At 38.5% G+C, this 19,073-nt stretch overlaps 1 protein-coding gene across 2 annotated transcripts in view; it reads left to right on the top strand.

Moving 5' to 3' along the window:
• Positions 1–19,073, top strand: part of Arhgef38 (Rho guanine nucleotide exchange factor 38) — a 130,354-nt gene that overhangs the window by 50,711 nt on the left and 60,570 nt on the right. For both annotated transcript variants that reach the window (XM_023710128.1, XM_004626706.2), the window contains exon 3: positions 6,920–7,043. In XM_023710128.1, coding sequence (XP_023565896.1) covers positions 6,920–7,043 — 124 coding nt within the window. The remainder of the gene's footprint in view (positions 1–6,919; positions 7,044–19,073) is intronic.

Below are 19,073 nucleotides of genomic sequence, written 5' to 3'. Positions count from 1 at the left end.
TACAGATGAATGTCCATTTTGTATCTGTGTATTCAAAATGGTTAGGATAGATATATAGTTATATTCTCTTAATGAATAGAGGGATTTATTCTTTTTTTTTCTCCCAATGCCTTCAGGGCAGGTTTGGCTGGCTTGAGTTGTGGGGATCGAACCACAGCAACCTGAGCCTGACTGCTTTGTTGAAGCAGCCAGAGGGATTTGTTCTAATAGTGCTTGTAAATAGGATATCATGTCCGCATCTTGTACAGCAATTAACCACTAGGAAGAATGTATGTAATGTGTTAATTATTGAAACTGTCCTACCAATTTGGCTTGAAACTGTCTCATTGCTATTTATTTCTCAATAAAATTATGGGAAAAAATAAAAAAAGTAGTCATAGAAGTGGACAAAAGTTTATCTAGGAGAATTATTATCCAGATTTTTGCAGGCATGCTAACTGGTTAAGAAGGTTGCAGTATTTCACACAGTGGTACAATAGGAAAACCAAGGTCATGAAAAGATGCTTACATGTAAAAATATGTTTAACTCTATTTGAAGGATGTAATTTTTTTGATACAACACACGTACAACATACACACCAGAAATCAGTCTGGAAGAACCCAGTTAAAAACATAATGTGTGCTTTTATCTACATACCCTCAGTTTTCTACTATGAACATGAACTGCTTAAATAATAACCACTTAATTTATATTTTTAAAACAGTTTGTTCTGAAATTTTTTTGTTCTTCATACTTAAAAGTGTTCACAGTAGGAGTTTGCATGATACCAAGGAACCCTGGGTTACTCCTCCTGTGATGTGCTTGACTCTGAGTCATCCAGGGCAACTGTTTATCATTAAACAAAACACAATCAATTGGCCTTTGCCAGGTGTAAGCTAAGGGAGAGGGCTCACTCTGTCAGCAAATTTGCTTAGCACACTGATGGCCAAGCTAAACATTGTGGTTTGCCTTTGTTGATATAATTAATTTTGAAATTATGGAAGCCATACTTAATATGATATTTTGAACAAAAAATCAGTAATTTTGATTTTTTTTTCTATAAACTTCCTTTGGCCTTTACCTAATCTTTGTTCAGAGACTAGTGAAGACAATTTTACACAATGGTCACAGTAGGATTACAAAGAAAAAGCACTCATTTATGACTTTCATAATAGCAACCAGATCATTTGAGTTGTAGAGAGTCAACTCTTTCAAATTGTTGAACTTTTACTCAGTACTCAGCACTTATCTTCATGTCCAGCATTACTTAGACATAGTACAGTGTTTAAATAAATAGTAGGTTGTTTAAATAACTCACAAAGATGAACATTCTGGAGGAACTCACAGCTTTGTCAGAGAGGTAGATACATTCATAAATATCCTTAATATAAGTATGTAATGGACTTAATATAAACCATGAGTAGTATAAAGTAAGACTCATAGAAGAGTGAAGGAAATAACCCAGTTAGCTTATAGAAGGAGAAAAAGATTTGCAAATTATCCATCTAATAAGGTATTAATATTAAGAACATAAAATAAACTCAAAGACAAAGAACCAATGATGTAATTAAAAATGGGTTAAGGGTATAAACAGTCATTTCTCGAAAGAAGGAATTCAAGTGGGCAACAAATCTGTGAAAAACTATTGCTCAAATTCATGAGTGAAGTGCAAGTCAAAAATCACCAATAGACGTCACCTCCTCCAAGTCACAGTGGCCATTATTAAATTTCAGGCAACAGAGCAACGATGGTAAGGCTGGAGAAATCAAGGAAACACTCATGCATTGCTGGCAGGAATGTGAAATGGTATAGCACGGGGGCTGTTCCTCAAGCAACTAAGACTAGATCTACCATGTGCTCCAGCTATGCCAATTCTGAGTGTATATACAGACAAAATAATATCAGCATAAGTGAGAAATGACTGCATGCCTATTTTGATTGTTGTGCTTTTCACAATAGTCAAGGTGTGGAATCAACATGCAGTAGCAGGTAAGCAGATAAATACGCTGTTCAATGCCAAGCACTGTTATTCACTGTGGACAGGGTGATGTATAGTAGGTATCATGAACTTGTCCTCTCATCAAGCTGAAATTTTGTGTACTTTGACAAACATTTTCCCAGTCTCTTCCACTTCCAACCACTGGCCACCACTCCTGACTCTGTTTCTATCAAGTTCAACTTCTTTACACTCCACAGAAAAATGAGATCATGCAGTATTTGCTTTTGGGGCTTGGCTAAGTTTACTTACAGAATGTCCTGTAGATTTATCCATATTGTCAAAAATAACAGGATCTCTATTTTTAGATGCTGAATAGGATTCCATTATGTTGATAGATGTACTACATTTTAAAAACATTCATCTTTTAGATGAGTACTTAGGATGTTGCATATGTTGACTATTATGAAAAATATTACAATAAACATGAAGGTGCAGATGGTTCTTCAACATTCTGATTTCAGTTCCTTTGGATAGATACACATAATCAGATTGATGCATCAGGTGGCAATTTTATTTTTAATTTTTTTGCGATCCTCCATACTATTCTCCATCAGGGAGAATAGTAATTTGCATTTCTACCAACAGCCCACTAAGGGTTTCTTCCCCTCCCCCCATCCTTGCCCCACACTTGTTACTTTTCCTCCTTTTGATAAAGCTGCTCTAGTAGAGGTGAAGTGGTGTCTTACTGCGACTTTGATTTGCATTTCTGGATACTCTGCTATGCTGAGCATTTTCCATATGCCTTCTGGCCATTTGTGTATTCTCTTTTGAGAAATGTCCACTCAGGTCCTTTGCCCATTTTAAAATCAGCTCTGTTTGTTTGTCTTGCTTGTTCTATATCCCTATGTAGCTTGGATATTAACTAACCCCTTGGTGGTTACGTGGCTTATAAACACATTCTCCTGCTCTGTAGTTTGTCTCCTCAGTCTGGTGATGGTTTCCTTTGCTGTGAAGCATCTCTATTTGATGTGATTGTATCTCTTTTCACTTTTGTTACCCATGCTTTTGGGGTTATATCCAAAACATGATCGATCAGACCAATGTCATACAGCTTGTCCTTTTTTTTTTTAGTAATTTTACAGTTTCAGGGCTTATCTATAATCCTTTAATCCATTTTGAGTTGATTTTTGTTGCACACAGTGTGAGGGGAGTGACCAGCATCACTTCTACATGTGGACAGCCAATTTTTTTCAGCATCATTTATTCAAGAGCTTGTCCTTCTTTCTCTGGCACATGTTCTTGGCATCTCTGTTGAAAATTAACTGGCCATATCCAATTAATATGCTGCTTTATTCTCCCCAGCACTGAGATTACAAGTGTGCGCCACCACGCCTGGTCTCTGTGGCCCACTCAGCGTGCCCAGGGACGGGGCCAGCAGGGCATTGAACCCTGGTCCTTGCACTTGCCTAAGGAGTGCTCAGTCCACTGAGCTATCTTGCCAGCACTTTAAGTCTTTAAAAAAAAAACAAAACTAAATCATAATCCATTTTAAATACAATTCAACTTTCAGCTCCCAGAGTATTGCCATTTTTAGTAAACGATTAATAAATGCATGCATGGAAGTTTCCTTGAATTTACCTCAGCGATCATAAAATCATCTCTCAGTTTTAAAAGCCCATCTGGGCCAGGCTCTTGGCAGCACAGTGACTGAATGTGAGCTCATGTCACGATTCGCAGAATCCCCGTGGGCCCATGGGGATGCGATTGAAGCCAGGCCAATTGATGTTTTAATCCTTTCTGTCCTTCAGGAGGAAATAGAATTAAAACTTAACTTTTTGTTATTTGGCATTTGTTGCACTGAGCTAAGATTATAGATAGACTGTTGAATTAGATTCTTGCTAAATGGATTTGTAATCTAAATTAGATATGCAGGCTAGTGACCTTGGGAAATAAACCACAGAAGTGACAACTTGGTGAGTAGCTCAAAAACAAACCCAAAAGAGCCTAAGCAGAGCTGTGCCGATGTGCTCTATTGTTTGCTGGTAGCAGGCCAAGCACGGAAAGCAAGTGTCAATTTTCTGTTCTAGCTGTCTTGAACTTGTGTCATTTCCAGCACAGCCACTTTTTTCCTTCTGTCTTAGTTTTCTTTTCTTCCAGTTGAATCCTATCTGGCAGAGCAGTTAGAGCAAATATATGAAATAACAAATACGAGGCACTCCAAGCTCACAAAATTGTTTCCACCACAAAATGAAATAATATAGAAATACACTGTATGAATTTCATCTAATCATTTATGATAGAAAGCAAGTAAGTTAAGGAATAAAATTTCACAATTTAGAAATACTTCTTTTGAAATGCTTTGATCAAATAAATAACAATGCATTTAAAAATAAATCAATCTATAAAAACTTGATGTATATACAAGTTTTAGAGAATATATCTTTCTCTAGGCAAAGGTGGGTTTAATTAATATCTAACATAGTGGGAGTGATGGCGCACACCTGCAATCCTGGCTCTTGGGAGGCAGAGGAAAGAGGATCACTGTGAGTTTGAGGCCATCCTGGGCTGCAAAGTAAGTTTGAGACCAGCTGCACTGCATAGCAAGGCCTTGTCTCAAAAGGACAACAACAAAAGTTGCTCAACACAGAAGGCAATTCTTAGAGTAAGGCATTAAATTGGGGTATGCAGAGGCATGTGACTTGACAATAATAACAATTAACAATAAAAATGATCATTAAATGCTAATTATGTAAGTGATAACTGGCAAATGGAAGGACCCAGTTTTGTTCCCTGGCACCATATGCTGTGATGGCCCCAACTACCATGCCAGCCACTGAAACTGGGCATGTTGATGAATGTCTGTAATCCCAGCACTGGGGAGGCTGAAACAGGAGGATCACTATGAATCAGAGCCATATAGCAAGACTCTGTACCAAATAAATAAAAGATTTAATTGGTTTTTAAAGTCAGAGAGCCTTTGTATGCCTCGTAGATACCTTATATAGTAGTAAGTTTACTATCTGATACTGAATTGGGAAAATCCACATGTCCCCAGGATAAGGGAAAAAAGCCACCTGTGTCCTCTCCCATTAAAATGAATGTGAATGAAGGGACATTTTGGGAGACCCTGGATTAAACACTCTAGGAGAAAATAATAATTTCAATGTGATAATTAGTATGGAGAAGTAAAAAATTTCAGAATACATAAAATTAGTAAAAATGTCTAGCCTATATTGAAACAAAGCACTGCATGTAACAGAAGTAGATGCATACTGGGACTAAGAGTTGTCTCAAGGACAGGGATGACAACAGGAAAGTGAGGATTTTCTTAGGACAATTGAAAGAAGCATCCTACACAGCGTGATTGTGTTGCTTGAGATAAGACTCACACAGTGCTACATTCTAAAAAGGTGCAGGATACTCCAGTTTCTCTTTAGATCATAGAAATCTTTCTCCTTTTTAAAAAGGTGCAGAATGAAGTAATGCTTCCCAATTCCATGCCAAAATATCCTCACTCCTATAATCCAGCACTGAGAACAAGTGAGCCAATGTTAAGAAGAGGTAGGAGGGCCAGGGAGATGGCTCAGTGGGATAAGCACTTCCCTGGCAAGCGCAAGAGCCTGAGTTCAATCCCCAGTTCTGAAAAAAAAAAAAAAAGAAAGAAAAAGAAGAAGAAAGAGGAAGTAGGGCAGGCAGAAGAGCACACTGCAGCCTTCTCCCACTCCGTGTGGGCTTAGTCCATCTGAGAAGTCATGCTGCAGGCTGGGGAGGCTGCTGCAGTTGTTGCCCTCTGTCTCCAGAGCTCCTCCACATCTACCCCTTCTCCTAATTCCCTTTGTTTCTTGGCCCCTTCTCCTTAGTTTGGCTCTGTGTCCATCCTGCCCCTACTTTTGCTGGCCTGATTTTGTACAGCTGCTCTGCTTGTCACCTTAGCTCTTCCATGGCGTGGTGACTGATCACTTAGTCATTTGCCAGTGGGTTCATGCACAAAGTATCTTGATAGCCTCACCTACTTGTGTTCCACACTATAGCTTGTTGGGGACCACACTAATGTGGACATACCCTGAGAAAACACTGATTGTGGACCGAGAACCAACTGAAAACTTCAGGAGCAAGCTTTGAATAAAGCTAGCAAAACCTGAGCAAGTATCTCAGATCACTGAGGAAGTCAGCATTTCTTTAACTGGTTTACCACCTACAATGAAGCCTGCCTCTACTCTAGATACATAGAAGGTGCTCAGGAAATGTTTGATGCAAGAATGGATCACTGAATAAATACATTGTTATACACACTATCTATAAGATCTGAGACTGGTTACCCTGGTCTAAGGAATGATTTTGAGGGTATGCATGAAATTATACTAAGTATTTTACATTTTATGAATATTTCCATTCATATTGCCTTTCAATAAAAAGATGAAGAAGCAACCGAGTGCATCTATTGGCCATCACTTTTAGAACATTTATGGTTTAAAAGGAGGCTTTGAACATAGTTACTTTCTGCTGTGAAAGTTGTAAAACATTCTAATTAATCCCTTGCATGCTAGTATATACCCTCATAAAGGGTAGTTAATACAAATCCTGTAGGCTTAAATCTCCTTCCATTCTGTTGCTTTTCCACATATGCAGCTATACATTTAACTCAAAATATATCCAAAATAAAGAAAAAGACACCTGGTCCCTCATGCCATACCGGGCGTGGTGGCACATGCCTGTAATCTCAGCTCTTAGGAGGCTGAAAACAGGAGGATCACTATGAGTCCAAGCTGTGTAGTGAGATCCTGCACTAAATACGTAAGTGAAAGAAAGAAGAAGAAAGAAAGAAAGGAAACATTCATGACCTCCATTTCCTGGATGACAAGCTGTTGTAGAAAGCCGAAATAAGAATGCTCACTGAAACAACTGACAGAAGCACAGGGTTGGGCTTGCAAAGTCCCTACTGTGTGGGAGGGGAAGTCTTCTCTGCTCATCAGATGTACCGGGTATTTGTGTTTCTTCAGATTGAGAGGCTGGACGTGGAGAACTTGTTTAGCAACATTGAATCCGTGCATGAGATATCAGCCATGCTGCTGTCTTTGTTGGAAGAGGCTACGACCAATGTGGAACCAGCCATGCAAGTTATAGGTATGTTTATTCTCTTCTCAAGTTCTGTGGTACAGCAGGAAACAATATTTTAATAACATCCCGGCGATTGGCTTTATCTCCCTACCTCACAAAGCATCCCAGAAGATGTATAAGTGCTAAACCCATCTGCGATTACACAGACTCCATATTTATACTCAAATGGGCATCTGTCCATTTGCTGAGGTTCCTCACTAGCCTTAAGCATAGCATTTGCTTTTTAACTTCCAATCTCTCACCCTTTTTTGCCTTCCAGAGGTTTTCATTTTGTTTTACAGCAAACACTTGGCTGGTGCTTAAGGAATTAAGTGTTAAAAGAGTGTCTCATATTTACTGATTTTTACCCCCCCCCCATGTTTTTCAGATCTTATTCTCTTGATTCTATTTAATGATTGAAATTTTTTTACATGTAGAATTTATATGACTTATAAAAAACTTAATGGAAGTTCTTTTCTAATTTTCTTTTCTTCTTCATATTATTTTGTTTTCCAAACATTTTTACTGTCAGATAGTCATGAATACATTTATTTTCTTACTGTGGTATGATTATTAACAACAATTATGGAGATGATCATTAAAAAGTATTGAGCCAAATTTTTATTCTATTTCTTGAAAGTTCTGAAGAATTCCTCAGTGGTTTGCATATCTAAGATACTCACATACAGCAATACAGAAATAGGAATTCTTACAAACTTACGATTTTTTATATTTCACATACAATATGTAATATAAACTCATCACAAAAATATTAGAACAGGGTTGGTGAGATAGCTCAGTTGACTAAGCATTTGCTTAGGCAAGCGCAGGAACAGGGTTGGACCCCCAGCAACACATGCCATGCTGGCCCTGCCCCCAGGCATGCTGAGCTGACCCCGGAAACTGAGTGTGGTGGTACACACCTGTAATCCCAGTACTGGGGAGGCTGAAGACAGGAGTATCACTACAAGTCTGAGCTGTGTAGTAAGACCTTGTGCCAAATACATAAAAATAAATAAATAAATAAGTAAATAAATAAATAAATAAGGGCCAGCCATATAGCTCAGCAGAATAAAGTGCCTGCTTAGGCAGAGCGCAGCAGCTGGAGTTTGATCGCCGGGCCTGCCTCTGGGACATGCTGAGATGGTGACTGAGACTGGGCATGGTGGTGAACATTGTAATCTTAGTACTTGGGAGGCTGAAAACAGGAGGATCACTACGAGTCCAATCTGTGCAGTGAAACTCTGTAGACACTGTACTAAACACATTAAAAACAAATAAATAGAATAAAAATATTAGAACAGTAGAAAAGTGAATAGAGGAAAGTAGAATCCTTCCATGCTCACCTCCATAGCCACTGCCTTCTCGATTAAAGGTAACCACTGCTGTGTTAGATGTGATTCTGCTGTTTTTTGTGTTTTTTTTTTTCTCCAAATGCCTTCAGGGCAGGTTTGGCTGGCTTGAGTTGTGGGGATCGAACCGCAGCAACCTGAGCCTGACTGCTTTGTTGAAGCAGCCACTTAAAGAGCTGAGCTAAGGGGCAGGCCCCCAAAGAACTGAGCTAAGGGGCAGGCCCCCATAAGTTACACACACACACACACACACACACACACACATCTTGTATCATTACAGCATATGCTTTTTTTTTTTTTTTTGTTACTGGAAATCAGAATTATAAAGGTGGCATGAAATTGGTCCTGTTCAGTATTCATGAAGGTCCAAGGTTTAATAAGCATAATTGATGCTATGGGAAGGTGGAAAACATGACTTGGCTATTTGTCATGTTTCTACAGAGTAAAAGGCTAGCCCACTTAAAAACAGGTTTAAGTTTGGCCATTCTTCATGACTGAACAGCCTTAAAATCTGTAAATGTATTTTCTAGAAGAAGGACTGTATGCATAGTTGTATTGCTGTAGATTCACTGGCCACTTGTTATTATTTCACTCGCTGAGCGGTTGTGAAGAAGCAGCATCTTCAAAAAAGCAGGATGCTGTGTGGTGTAGCAAAAGACAAAAGAGCGTGCCTCTGTCTTGCAAACCCACAGTAAAAGGCTCTTTGGTGTGAAAGCACGTGTGCAATAGTAGACCCGCAGTGGGTTCCAAATCCCTGTAGGAGTTCGGCACACACCAAGAACCTTTCTAGGTAGGGAATCAAGGAAGGATTCTTGATGGTGTCACTGGGTTTAAAAATGGAGATACAACTTCAATAAGTAGGGTCCGAGCGGGGGGTGGGGAGGAGATTGCAGCAAGCAAAAGCATGATAAAAAATACCAAGTATATTTAGGATAGAGTGAAAGAGCAGCTGGAGCGAGAGAGTCCTACAAGGGGCGAGCAGGAAGTAAATCTGAAAGCGTGTAAGGATGCAGACTATGCCCCAAAGAGCAGGACGGGTTCCACTCTGCAGGAATAGGGGGCCAATAAAAGGTGTGTGCAGCAAGGGTATGACGAGACACAAGAGTTCCTGGGAAAGGAAAATATGGTAGGTATGAAGAGAAGGGACAGAAGGAAAAATAAGTCCAGGACCAGTGAAGAGACTGTTATAAATGTTGTAAGTCATGATGGATTTAGTGAGATGGGAAAACAAAGGTCATTTCATCAGAAATGTGGAAGAAAGCATAAATGAGCTTGAAGGGTTGGTTCTTCTGCTGGAGGCAAGGACAAGTGTGGGTGCAGGGTGACCACGAGTATTGGTTTGGGCCTGTGGTTTCAGCATTCAGTCCATTTAGTATTTTTCCCTAGATTTGGTCCCCAGCACCACACATGCAAAAAAGTTTCGTCATCTGTAGCTGTGTTATGAGAGGTTTTATAAGAGCCCACTATAGTCCTTCACCTGCTGACATAGCTTTGTCTATTGTAAGGCGTAAGAAGCAAGTGCCATTGGCAGAGGTCTCACCATGACACAAGGCAGCACTGGGAACCTGGCTCCTTCTTCCTTCCCCAGCTTTCTGAGTCTCAGGAAATGTACATTTTCCTCTGAAATGCCATAGGCAGTCACTGACTGATCAAAGGGTGACACTGGACACAAACTAGGCATAGCTCTTCTCTTCTCTGGTTGTGGGAGGAGGTAGAAGTGATGCTGGAGACCCTGCTGTCCATCGAGTGTGGCACTGAGGGGTGCAGGGGCTCATGTGGGGTGGCACATGCCATGACCATGAGAAGCTGGCAGTCTATCAGGATCGCAGTCAATGGGGCCAATGCAGATTAGGTGCAGATGAAATAAACATGTAGGAAGCAGGCTGAGCCGGCCGGCTGTGGAACAACTGAAAGTTGAGTTGCTTACTGTTAGATGTGTATCCACAACTCCTTTTACTATCTGGTTATGCTTGTTTTGGTTTGCAATAAACCACTTCAGAAGCAAGGTCTAAATACATTTGTTTAATATAAATTAAGTGTTGATGTTATGTTTCTCAACAAAGTTGGTGAACAGATAAAGTACAAAGTACACATCTACCATAGGGTCCTTAATGCTATCTCTGATCATAAGGCAACCAGAAGACACAGATCTGAAGGAACAGCCACATCTATGTCAAAAATGAATCTTTATTTTAAAAAGACTATGCTGAATGCAAGCCACTTAACACAGAGAGCTGCTTCGAATGTGTTTGTATATTCCATATGCATGACATTTCAACTAGGTCAAATGACAGTTGTCCTAGCTTTACTCAGTTTCATTTCTGAGATTCTGCCTACTTGCAAGAAATGTAAAGCGATGCCACCAAAGACTTGACACCATTAGCAGGAGAGTTCTGCCAACAGTTAGAGGATGACAGTTTGATACAGCGTGAGCAGATGACTCAAGTAGAAAATCAGTTAATTCTAATAATGGTTCAAAGCTTTTTAATCTAAATTACAGAACCTAAGAAGAGCTTTTAAATTTCTGTGTCAAAAGTAGAATGTCTGATCTAATCTCATTGCAAATGCTACTATAAATTTAACTTAAAAATTAAATATCCTCAATGCAAATGATCATACAAGTACACATACCGGAGAGGCATACCACGATTGTAAAACAATTGTTTTACTAAAATAAATCTGTGGAGTAGAAGTGTACTTGCAAGTTGATTGTGGTGTGTAGATAATGAATCTGTGATATTTTATTATTCAATACAAAAACTATAGTCATAATGTACACATACTTTTTTATATATATGTTATGGTTTGCATGAAGACATCCCCCAAAGCCTCATGTGGTCATAGGTTTTTTTGTTTAGTTGTTTTTTTTGGAGGTTGCTGAAACTTGAGTGTGTGATTGATTTGTCCTATACTGCTGGGATTAAGGGAACTGGGATTAAGGGTGGGTGATTGCTGGATCAGTCCACTGATTGGATTGGCACCACTCTAATCCTAGTAGACTGGATACAAATAAGGTACAGAAACAGGCTTGTCTTGTTCTCACTTGCTGTTATTATTTTCTGCTGTCTGCACTCTTGCCTCTCCACCATATGCCACCCTGCCTTATAGCCAGCCAGTTATGGGATGAAACCTCTGAAAACTATGACCTGAAACCTCTAAAAGCAATAAGCTAGATAAAGCTTTCCTTCCTTCGTTTGTGGGTGTTGGTTATTTTTGTCTCAGCAACCAGAAAAATAAGACAATGTACAATAATAAACAGTAATATTTAGAGGATAAGGTTGATGTTGAATTTAACAATAACTATAATCAATGGACCAGCATTGAAGATTCAGATGCAACTACAAACACACTAAACCACCTTATCACTGATGAATGAGCCAAACATGTCCACTGGAAGAATGATAATTTCTTCAATAAATGGTGCAGAAAAAAACTGGTTTTCCACATGCCAAAGACTAAAACTAGACCCATGTCTATCACCATGTGCTAAACTAAAGTCAAAATGGATCAAAGCTCTGTTATAAGAGAAACACTAAATATATTGGAAGAGAAAATAGAAATCCTATTTCTAGACAGAAAATTCATGAATAAAACCCAGACCACACAGGAAATACAACAAAGAATCAACAAATAGGACCTCACTTTATTAAAACGCTTTTGTACAACAAAAGAAATCACCAATAAAGTGCCAAGACAACTCATGGAGAAAGAAAATGTATCTAATTGTTCTTCAGACAAACCTAGAACATATAAAGGATTGAAAAAAATGTCAGAGCCCCAAAATTCAAAGACCCAATCCTAAAATGGGCATCTGAGATAAACATACACTTCTCAAATAAAGACAAATGGCAAATAAATATATGAACAAATGTTCACCATCATTGGTCATTTGAGAGATGCAAATTAAAAAAACACTGAGATTCCATCTCACCCAAGAAAGAATGGCTATCATCAGGAAATCAATCAATAACAAACATTGGTGGATCTGTGGGAGAAAAGGGGCCCTTCTCCGCTGTTGATGGGAGTGTAGACTGGGAGTGCAACCACTGTGGAAATCAGTGTGGAGATGCCTTAAAAACTAGGATTAGAAGTCCCATTTAACCCAGTTATTCCCCTTCTGAGTATCTACCCAGAAGAATTAAAAACATCATATAACAGCGACATATCTGCACCGGTTTTTATAGCAGCTCAATTTTTCAGGGCTAAAGTTTGGAAACAATCTAAATCTCATCAATTGAAGGCATGAATAAAAAGGTGTATTTTTTAATATAATGGACTACTGCTCAACCATAAAGAAAAACTTGAGACTTCGAAGTAAATGGATGCAACTCGAGACCATATTCATAAGTGAACTAGACCAGACCTACATGTGTAAACATCATATTGTATTACTAGTGTGAGAATCTGAATGAGTAAACAAGATCCAAATATACAATAGATAGTGTTAGTAGGGAAGAAGCTGATGAAAAGATAAGAAAAACTGTGATGGGAGAAAGGAGAAAGGAAGGAAGGGTAAAGGAAAAGATAGAGGCATACACAAGACAGTTAAGACAGTTACACAACTGATTTCTTTTGGTTCACTGAGGGTAGGGTTTTATACTAGTGATATTCTGGGCAATGTTTCATGCCTGGATCTTGGACTCTGAACAACTGCTGTGACTGTAACAGTGTGTAATATGTTGATCATTGTTACTCTCCCACTAGCTTATTTTGAAACTCTGTTTTATTGGGGTTTTTTTTCTTCTTTCTGTTTAAAATTTTAAAAACTGACCATATAGCTGTGACAGTACACATTTTCTTTGTTGCTGGGCATTAGTCAGTTTTTAGAAGTCTTTGTTTATTTGAATCACTAGTTTATAAGTCAAGCAGTGTCCTTTCACTTTGGACTATTTTTATAAACAAAATCTCTGGTAATGTATTGTATTTTATTCAGAATCTGTTGGAGGCCTTAGTTAAAATATTTAACAAAAAGAAGAATAGGCTTCTGATTTTGCATCTCTACAAGTTGTAATTATTGAGAACAAAAATAGAAACAAGAAGACACTGGAATTTATCCTCACAAAACAAAGACTGAATCAAAAGAATTAGACAATAAGGGCTCATGTTATATAAAGGATTTGATTTTGAAATTATGTAATTGTTTATTAGAAAATGGGAAGGAAGGTTTTGCTGAAGCTATAGCAGAATAAAGTTATATTCTGAATCAGCTTTTGTATTATCTATTAAAAACTCATAGATAGAAGCAGAATATTCTATGTTGCAACAGTAAACTTGGAAATGCAAAAGAGAAAGTACCTTTAAAAAGGTAAGATAATAATACTTGTAAAAATATTTAAAGTCAAATATTAAATATATTGTATTTTAGTTTAGATATATGTAGTTAGAATTGGGAAGACTAAAAGTTTGAGCCTAGCCTGGACAACTTAGTGATATAGCAAGACCATGTTCCAAATTAAAACATTAAAAACTCCTTAGGATGTATGTATCTCAGTCCTCTGGATTCAATTCCATATATATGGAGAAAATGCTCATAATTTAAATAATAATAATAAATTATGACCTTAAGATTACAGCAACATTTATGGAAAAAAATCCCAGAAATGCCACATTTTTAAAAAGCATCAGTTGGAATTCTGTTTGAGCATCTTCACCCTTCCTTTCTGGCTGGCCTTGTGACTTGCTTTTACTAATAAAATGTGGCAAAATGATGTTCAATAGCTTGGTTGTGAGTTTTGCTCTTTGTTCATGAAGAGAAAGGTGCAGTCAAGGCCTTGGACACATGGCACAGTCCTCTTGGCCAGCTCAGAAGCTCCAGCCAGCCCAGCACCAGCCTGCAAGCCGATGAGTAGCTTATGAGCACCACCAACCTGTAGAACTTGAGGGGTTTGCCAACATCTCCCCCCGAACTTTAGCCTTCAACATTTGGAGTACTTTTTCTGCAGCAATAACTACCTCATACAAAGAAAGATTAATTTATTTCAACTCAGGTGGTAATGAGGAAATCTCGAGTTGGAATGGGGCCTTTGAGTTTGGACTTGAAGATTTAGAAAGGTAGGATTGCAGGCAAAAGTTTTTTAAGAGAGAAATGGGGCAAAAACCTCAAAGCTGGAGGGCGTGGGAAAGTCACAGAAAGGACAGCAGCAGCCCGACATGTCAGATGTAATAGCATTCACTGGCAATTTCCACCCCTGCCAGAGCACTTACATCTCATAAGATAAACTGATATTTCATGAGATGTTTCCAAAATCTTATTACCACAAAATACAAAGCATGGGCATGTTCCATTTCTCCATCTTCATTTAGATGGCACAAATAAGGATTTGTGATTCATAGCTCCTGGGCCAAGGAGAAATTTTCTTGATACCTTGAGAAAGCAGCAGGAGGATTTCACTCAACATTGACCCTGGGGTTTGGATGAGATTCAAGTTTGAACACAGAGACAGATGTTTGCAGGCCTGAAAGCCCTGAGGGAATTGTCTGGCCTGTCGCATCAGGATCAGAAGTAGATTTTGAAACCTTGACTTAAGCAGAGGTTCTAGCTAGGAAATGGATTTTAAATCTTTAGAGATGAAAGCATGAGATAGGGGACTTGTTTCCCTTAAGATGGAACATCATTCTCTGTGGCAATTTAATGAAAATGGACAAAATAAATAAAATGATGGCATAAAATTTATAAAATATATAGGTTTTAATGTCAGGTTGAATTGGGTGCTAGTTCATCTATGGCTAAATGTGTGATCTTAGCTAAATTATAAAACTTCATTCAACCTTAATTTCTCATCTGGAAATTGAAGGTAATAAGACATTTTTTAAATGAAAATTAAATCAAATAGTGTGAAATGAATGATAGTCTAGTGCCTATTCTCAATAAATATTTGACTCATGGTGCTATTAAATTGCTATTATGGGGGCCGAGGAGATGGCTCAGTGGAATAAGCGCTTCCCTGGTAAGCGCAAGGACCTGAGTTCAATCCCTGGTTTCGAAAAAAAAAAAAAATTGCTATTATGGGGCAGGGGAGATAGCTCAGTAGAATAAGTGCTTGCCTGGCAAGCTCAGGGTCCTGAATTTAATCCCTGGTACCGCAAAATAAATAAATAAATAAATAAATAAATAAATAAATAAATAAACTGCTGTTGTCCTGAGAATACTAGATTTACCTATCTAGTCATAAAGTTTGATTTCTCAACTTTGTGTAACAATTGAATAAAATGTGAATTTTTTTCTGAAGTCCTAATCATGTTTTTCAAGAAAGAAAATGTGTGTGTGTTTTAGATGCTCCCAAAATCTACATCTCTTGATAATTCATGTATTTAATATACAGACACATTTTTTAGAAAAGGATATTTAACTTTTCAAGTATCATTTCCACATTTGTCAGAGTGCCAGTGATTGAAGTAGTCAATCTCCAAATAATGGCTTTCCAGGAATAATGTCTTCTAGATTCACACTGTAAGTACTCTAATCCCACACTGACTCTGGCTTGCTAACCAAAACTATGCAATGGTAAGGACACCGTGTTTGCCACCTGGCCTAAGCCTTAACAAATCACAGCAATTTCTGCTTCTGTGATTTTGGGAGCCTGCCTTTGCAGAAATCCAGCTTCATTACTGGAAATAGGATGCAGAGAGAACATATGGGAGAAAGAAAGATGGGACTAAGGACAGTACAAGAGTGGCTTAGCGATTCCACCATTTCGGCTACTGCCACACTTCCAGCTGTCCCTGCAAAGGGCCCAGACCAGTGACTCCTCTTGGGCAAAGCAGTCCAATTCAGCCCTGAGTGGCTGCACATAGGGTGTCAAGTGGAGCAGAAGAACCACACAGCTGAACCCAGTCACCCCACAAAACAGGGAAAGAAAATCAGAAGGGCTGTTTTCAGCCACTCTGCCTTGGAACAGTTGGTTATATAGCAGCAGAGATCCGAAGAAGCAACCATGCTCTCTTAGATATGTTTGCACATGGTGATGTTTCCAAGTCTTAAAGATCTGGGTATATTCTACCTGCTCATAGTGTGCACACTGTGCTGAAGACCAGACTGAAAGAAGTCTGTCATGGGGGCATGAGAACTAACTCCTGTGTTTCTTTCCTGAGGGTGAGCTCATCCTTGGAGCAAGATATTCAGTAAAGTTTCTGTCCTTTCAAAATGTAGGTGAGGCCTTGTTGCTCTGTGGCCAAACTTTGTTCCACTAAAGCCATGTTTTATTGTAAAAGATGGAAATCTGTGTCTTTGGTGTTGACCATGTGAGAAGAGTGTTAAGCATGCCCAGTCTTGGTGGCTGTAGGGGGTTGTTACTAAGATAAAGTCAGCAGAGAACCATGAATTGATGTAAGAACTGAGCCTTCCTCAGAGTTGGCAGCCATGCACAGGGATAATGTATCCCACCTTTTCTAATCCAGTGAGCAACAACTTCAACTTTCTCAGACATCTAATGTTTTCTGAATATATAAGTTATAAAACTCCCCACCAGGAATTAGACTATCCAAGAAGTCAACAAGATTCAGGAACAAACTGCAAGTTATCATCAAAACAAAAAGCTACCTTCTAAAATGCACATTTGTGTTCCTTTTTTCCTAAATATATTGTGCAACTGAAGTTTTCTGTCTTCTCAAATGCTCAATAACCATTTGTTCTTTTTCTGAGTTCTAGCATCTAATTTGAACATTGCAATGTAACTTTGTTTTAATGTTATCACATTCCTAAAATAGACAGTTATATAACACACATGCTAATCACAGAATAACTATGTCCATGCTGAACAATTTGTGATTTAAATTTATAGATGATAAATTGCTTTAACCATCAAATAGTCTAATGATATGGTAAAATATTAGTACTAAACTCAGTGAAAAGATAGCTTCTTAAACATTGCTCTCCTTGATTCTTTACCTACAATACCTATAATTCTAAGTATAGATGGTGAATAGCCTGTTGGTGCAAAGTGAAAATATTGTCCACAAATTGTATTATATTTACTTGGAGCATAAATCATAAATCTTGCTCAGATCCTCTGTCTTCTATTTTCAGCAACTGTGAAATTAATTGTATGAACCATATTCTGAGAGTCAACTTCATTAGGATCCATGTAACCATACATCAAAAATTTGACAAAGTGTTTCACCACTGTGACGTATGGGCATCTCTCATGCACCAATTGCCAGGAAGTAAACCAGGAAAGCATTTTGGAGAGAAATGCATGGAAAAGTTGAGAATCCTGTCTACTTTAAGATCTAACAATTGTGCTTCTGTCAAGGACAGTACCACTGGAAACTTTCGAGGAGTGCACCAGAAAGCATGACAAGGGTGCTCATGGCTGTATTCAGTCATTCATTTATTGATTCCACAAATATTAAAGGCGTAGTTCTGTTTGGTTAGGATATCTCGGGGACTGAGACAGACATTGCTGTATAGTTGATGCCAGAAAGTTTTAAATAATCTAAGTAAGTCTCCCTGAGGAAAAAAGTAATATATTACCATATAATAAAATAGAAAGAGACTACTGAATGAACAAAGCATGATGTAGAAAGCTACTCACATGATATGTGATTTATGTACAATTTAGAATATAAAGATCTGTAGTATTTTAGATGCATTTGTGCATATATAAAAATCAATATAACTGAATGGGGAATTTGTATTCTACTTATGTGATAGAGATTGATGACATTTGGGAAAAGAGATTAAAGAATAAAGAATTCAATTTATCTCTAATTTTAAAAGCATAAAATAAAGAATTTTTTAAAAGAGCTATCTTCTTAAATGTTGGCTGAGGACTTAGACTGGAAGGTCATGTACTCCGCTGTTGAGGCAACAGTAGATTGTGGATGCCATCGATGACTCTAGGTCTCCCACATACCACCCCAAGCTCTTTCCATCCCATTAACTGTCCACCTTCACTGCTCACCTGTGTTTCCCCCTTGCCCTGCCCAGCATGCCATGGACAGATGTGTCTGGAGGAAGCCACCTCAGCAGCAGAAAATTCTCGAGAGTCCCTGTGGACCCCACAGCACAGGACATGGCCAGGTTCATGGACCAGACCCCACCACTCTGGTTCCTGCCCTCGGTCCCTGTCTATGGGGTCCAGCTCCCCTCCCTGATCCCTCTTTCTCAACTCTCACTTTCTCAGCCATGAAGAAGGATAAATTTGAGGCAGTTGTAGGAAAAATGGATGGATGTTGAGACCATAGTCCTAAGAGAAATGCATCAGACACTGACAGTCAGATATCACATCATTTCTCTTATTTGAGAAACCTCACATATACCTGGTTTAAAGAGCAAGATAGAAGATGATAGGAACGTGGGAGGCAGACTCCGGAATGAGGAGGGGACTGGGAGGGAGAAGAAAAGCAGAGGGCAGAGTAAAGGTAATCCTTTACTCTGATTCCTCAAAATGAATGCAATTGTCCTTGCAAAACTATAGTGATGAAAAGATTCACTTGTGCATTCACAAAATAAAGTGAAAGAAACCATTCTTCTGAAAATGTAGGTGCCCTCAAATATCCCAGGGACCTCAGAATTGCCAACTCCAAAGAACACATCTTTCTAATATCTCTCATTCTGGTGCTTCTGAAAAACTTTTATAGGAATAGTCTTCATATTAGAAAAGAAATATCATATGTGTGCCGATGTTTATAGCGGCACAATTTGTGATAGCCAAATCTTGGAAACAACCAAGATGCCCATCACCCGAGGAATGGTTGAGAAAGA

Source organism: Octodon degus, unplaced genomic scaffold, assembly GCF_000260255.1.
Source record: "Octodon degus isolate 3935 unplaced genomic scaffold, OctDeg1.0 scaffold00016, whole genome shotgun sequence".
Lineage (NCBI taxonomy): Eukaryota > Metazoa > Chordata > Mammalia > Rodentia > Octodontidae > Octodon > Octodon degus.
The sequence above is the reverse complement of the archived record's forward strand: the minus strand, read 5'-3'. Positions and strand labels throughout refer to the sequence as shown.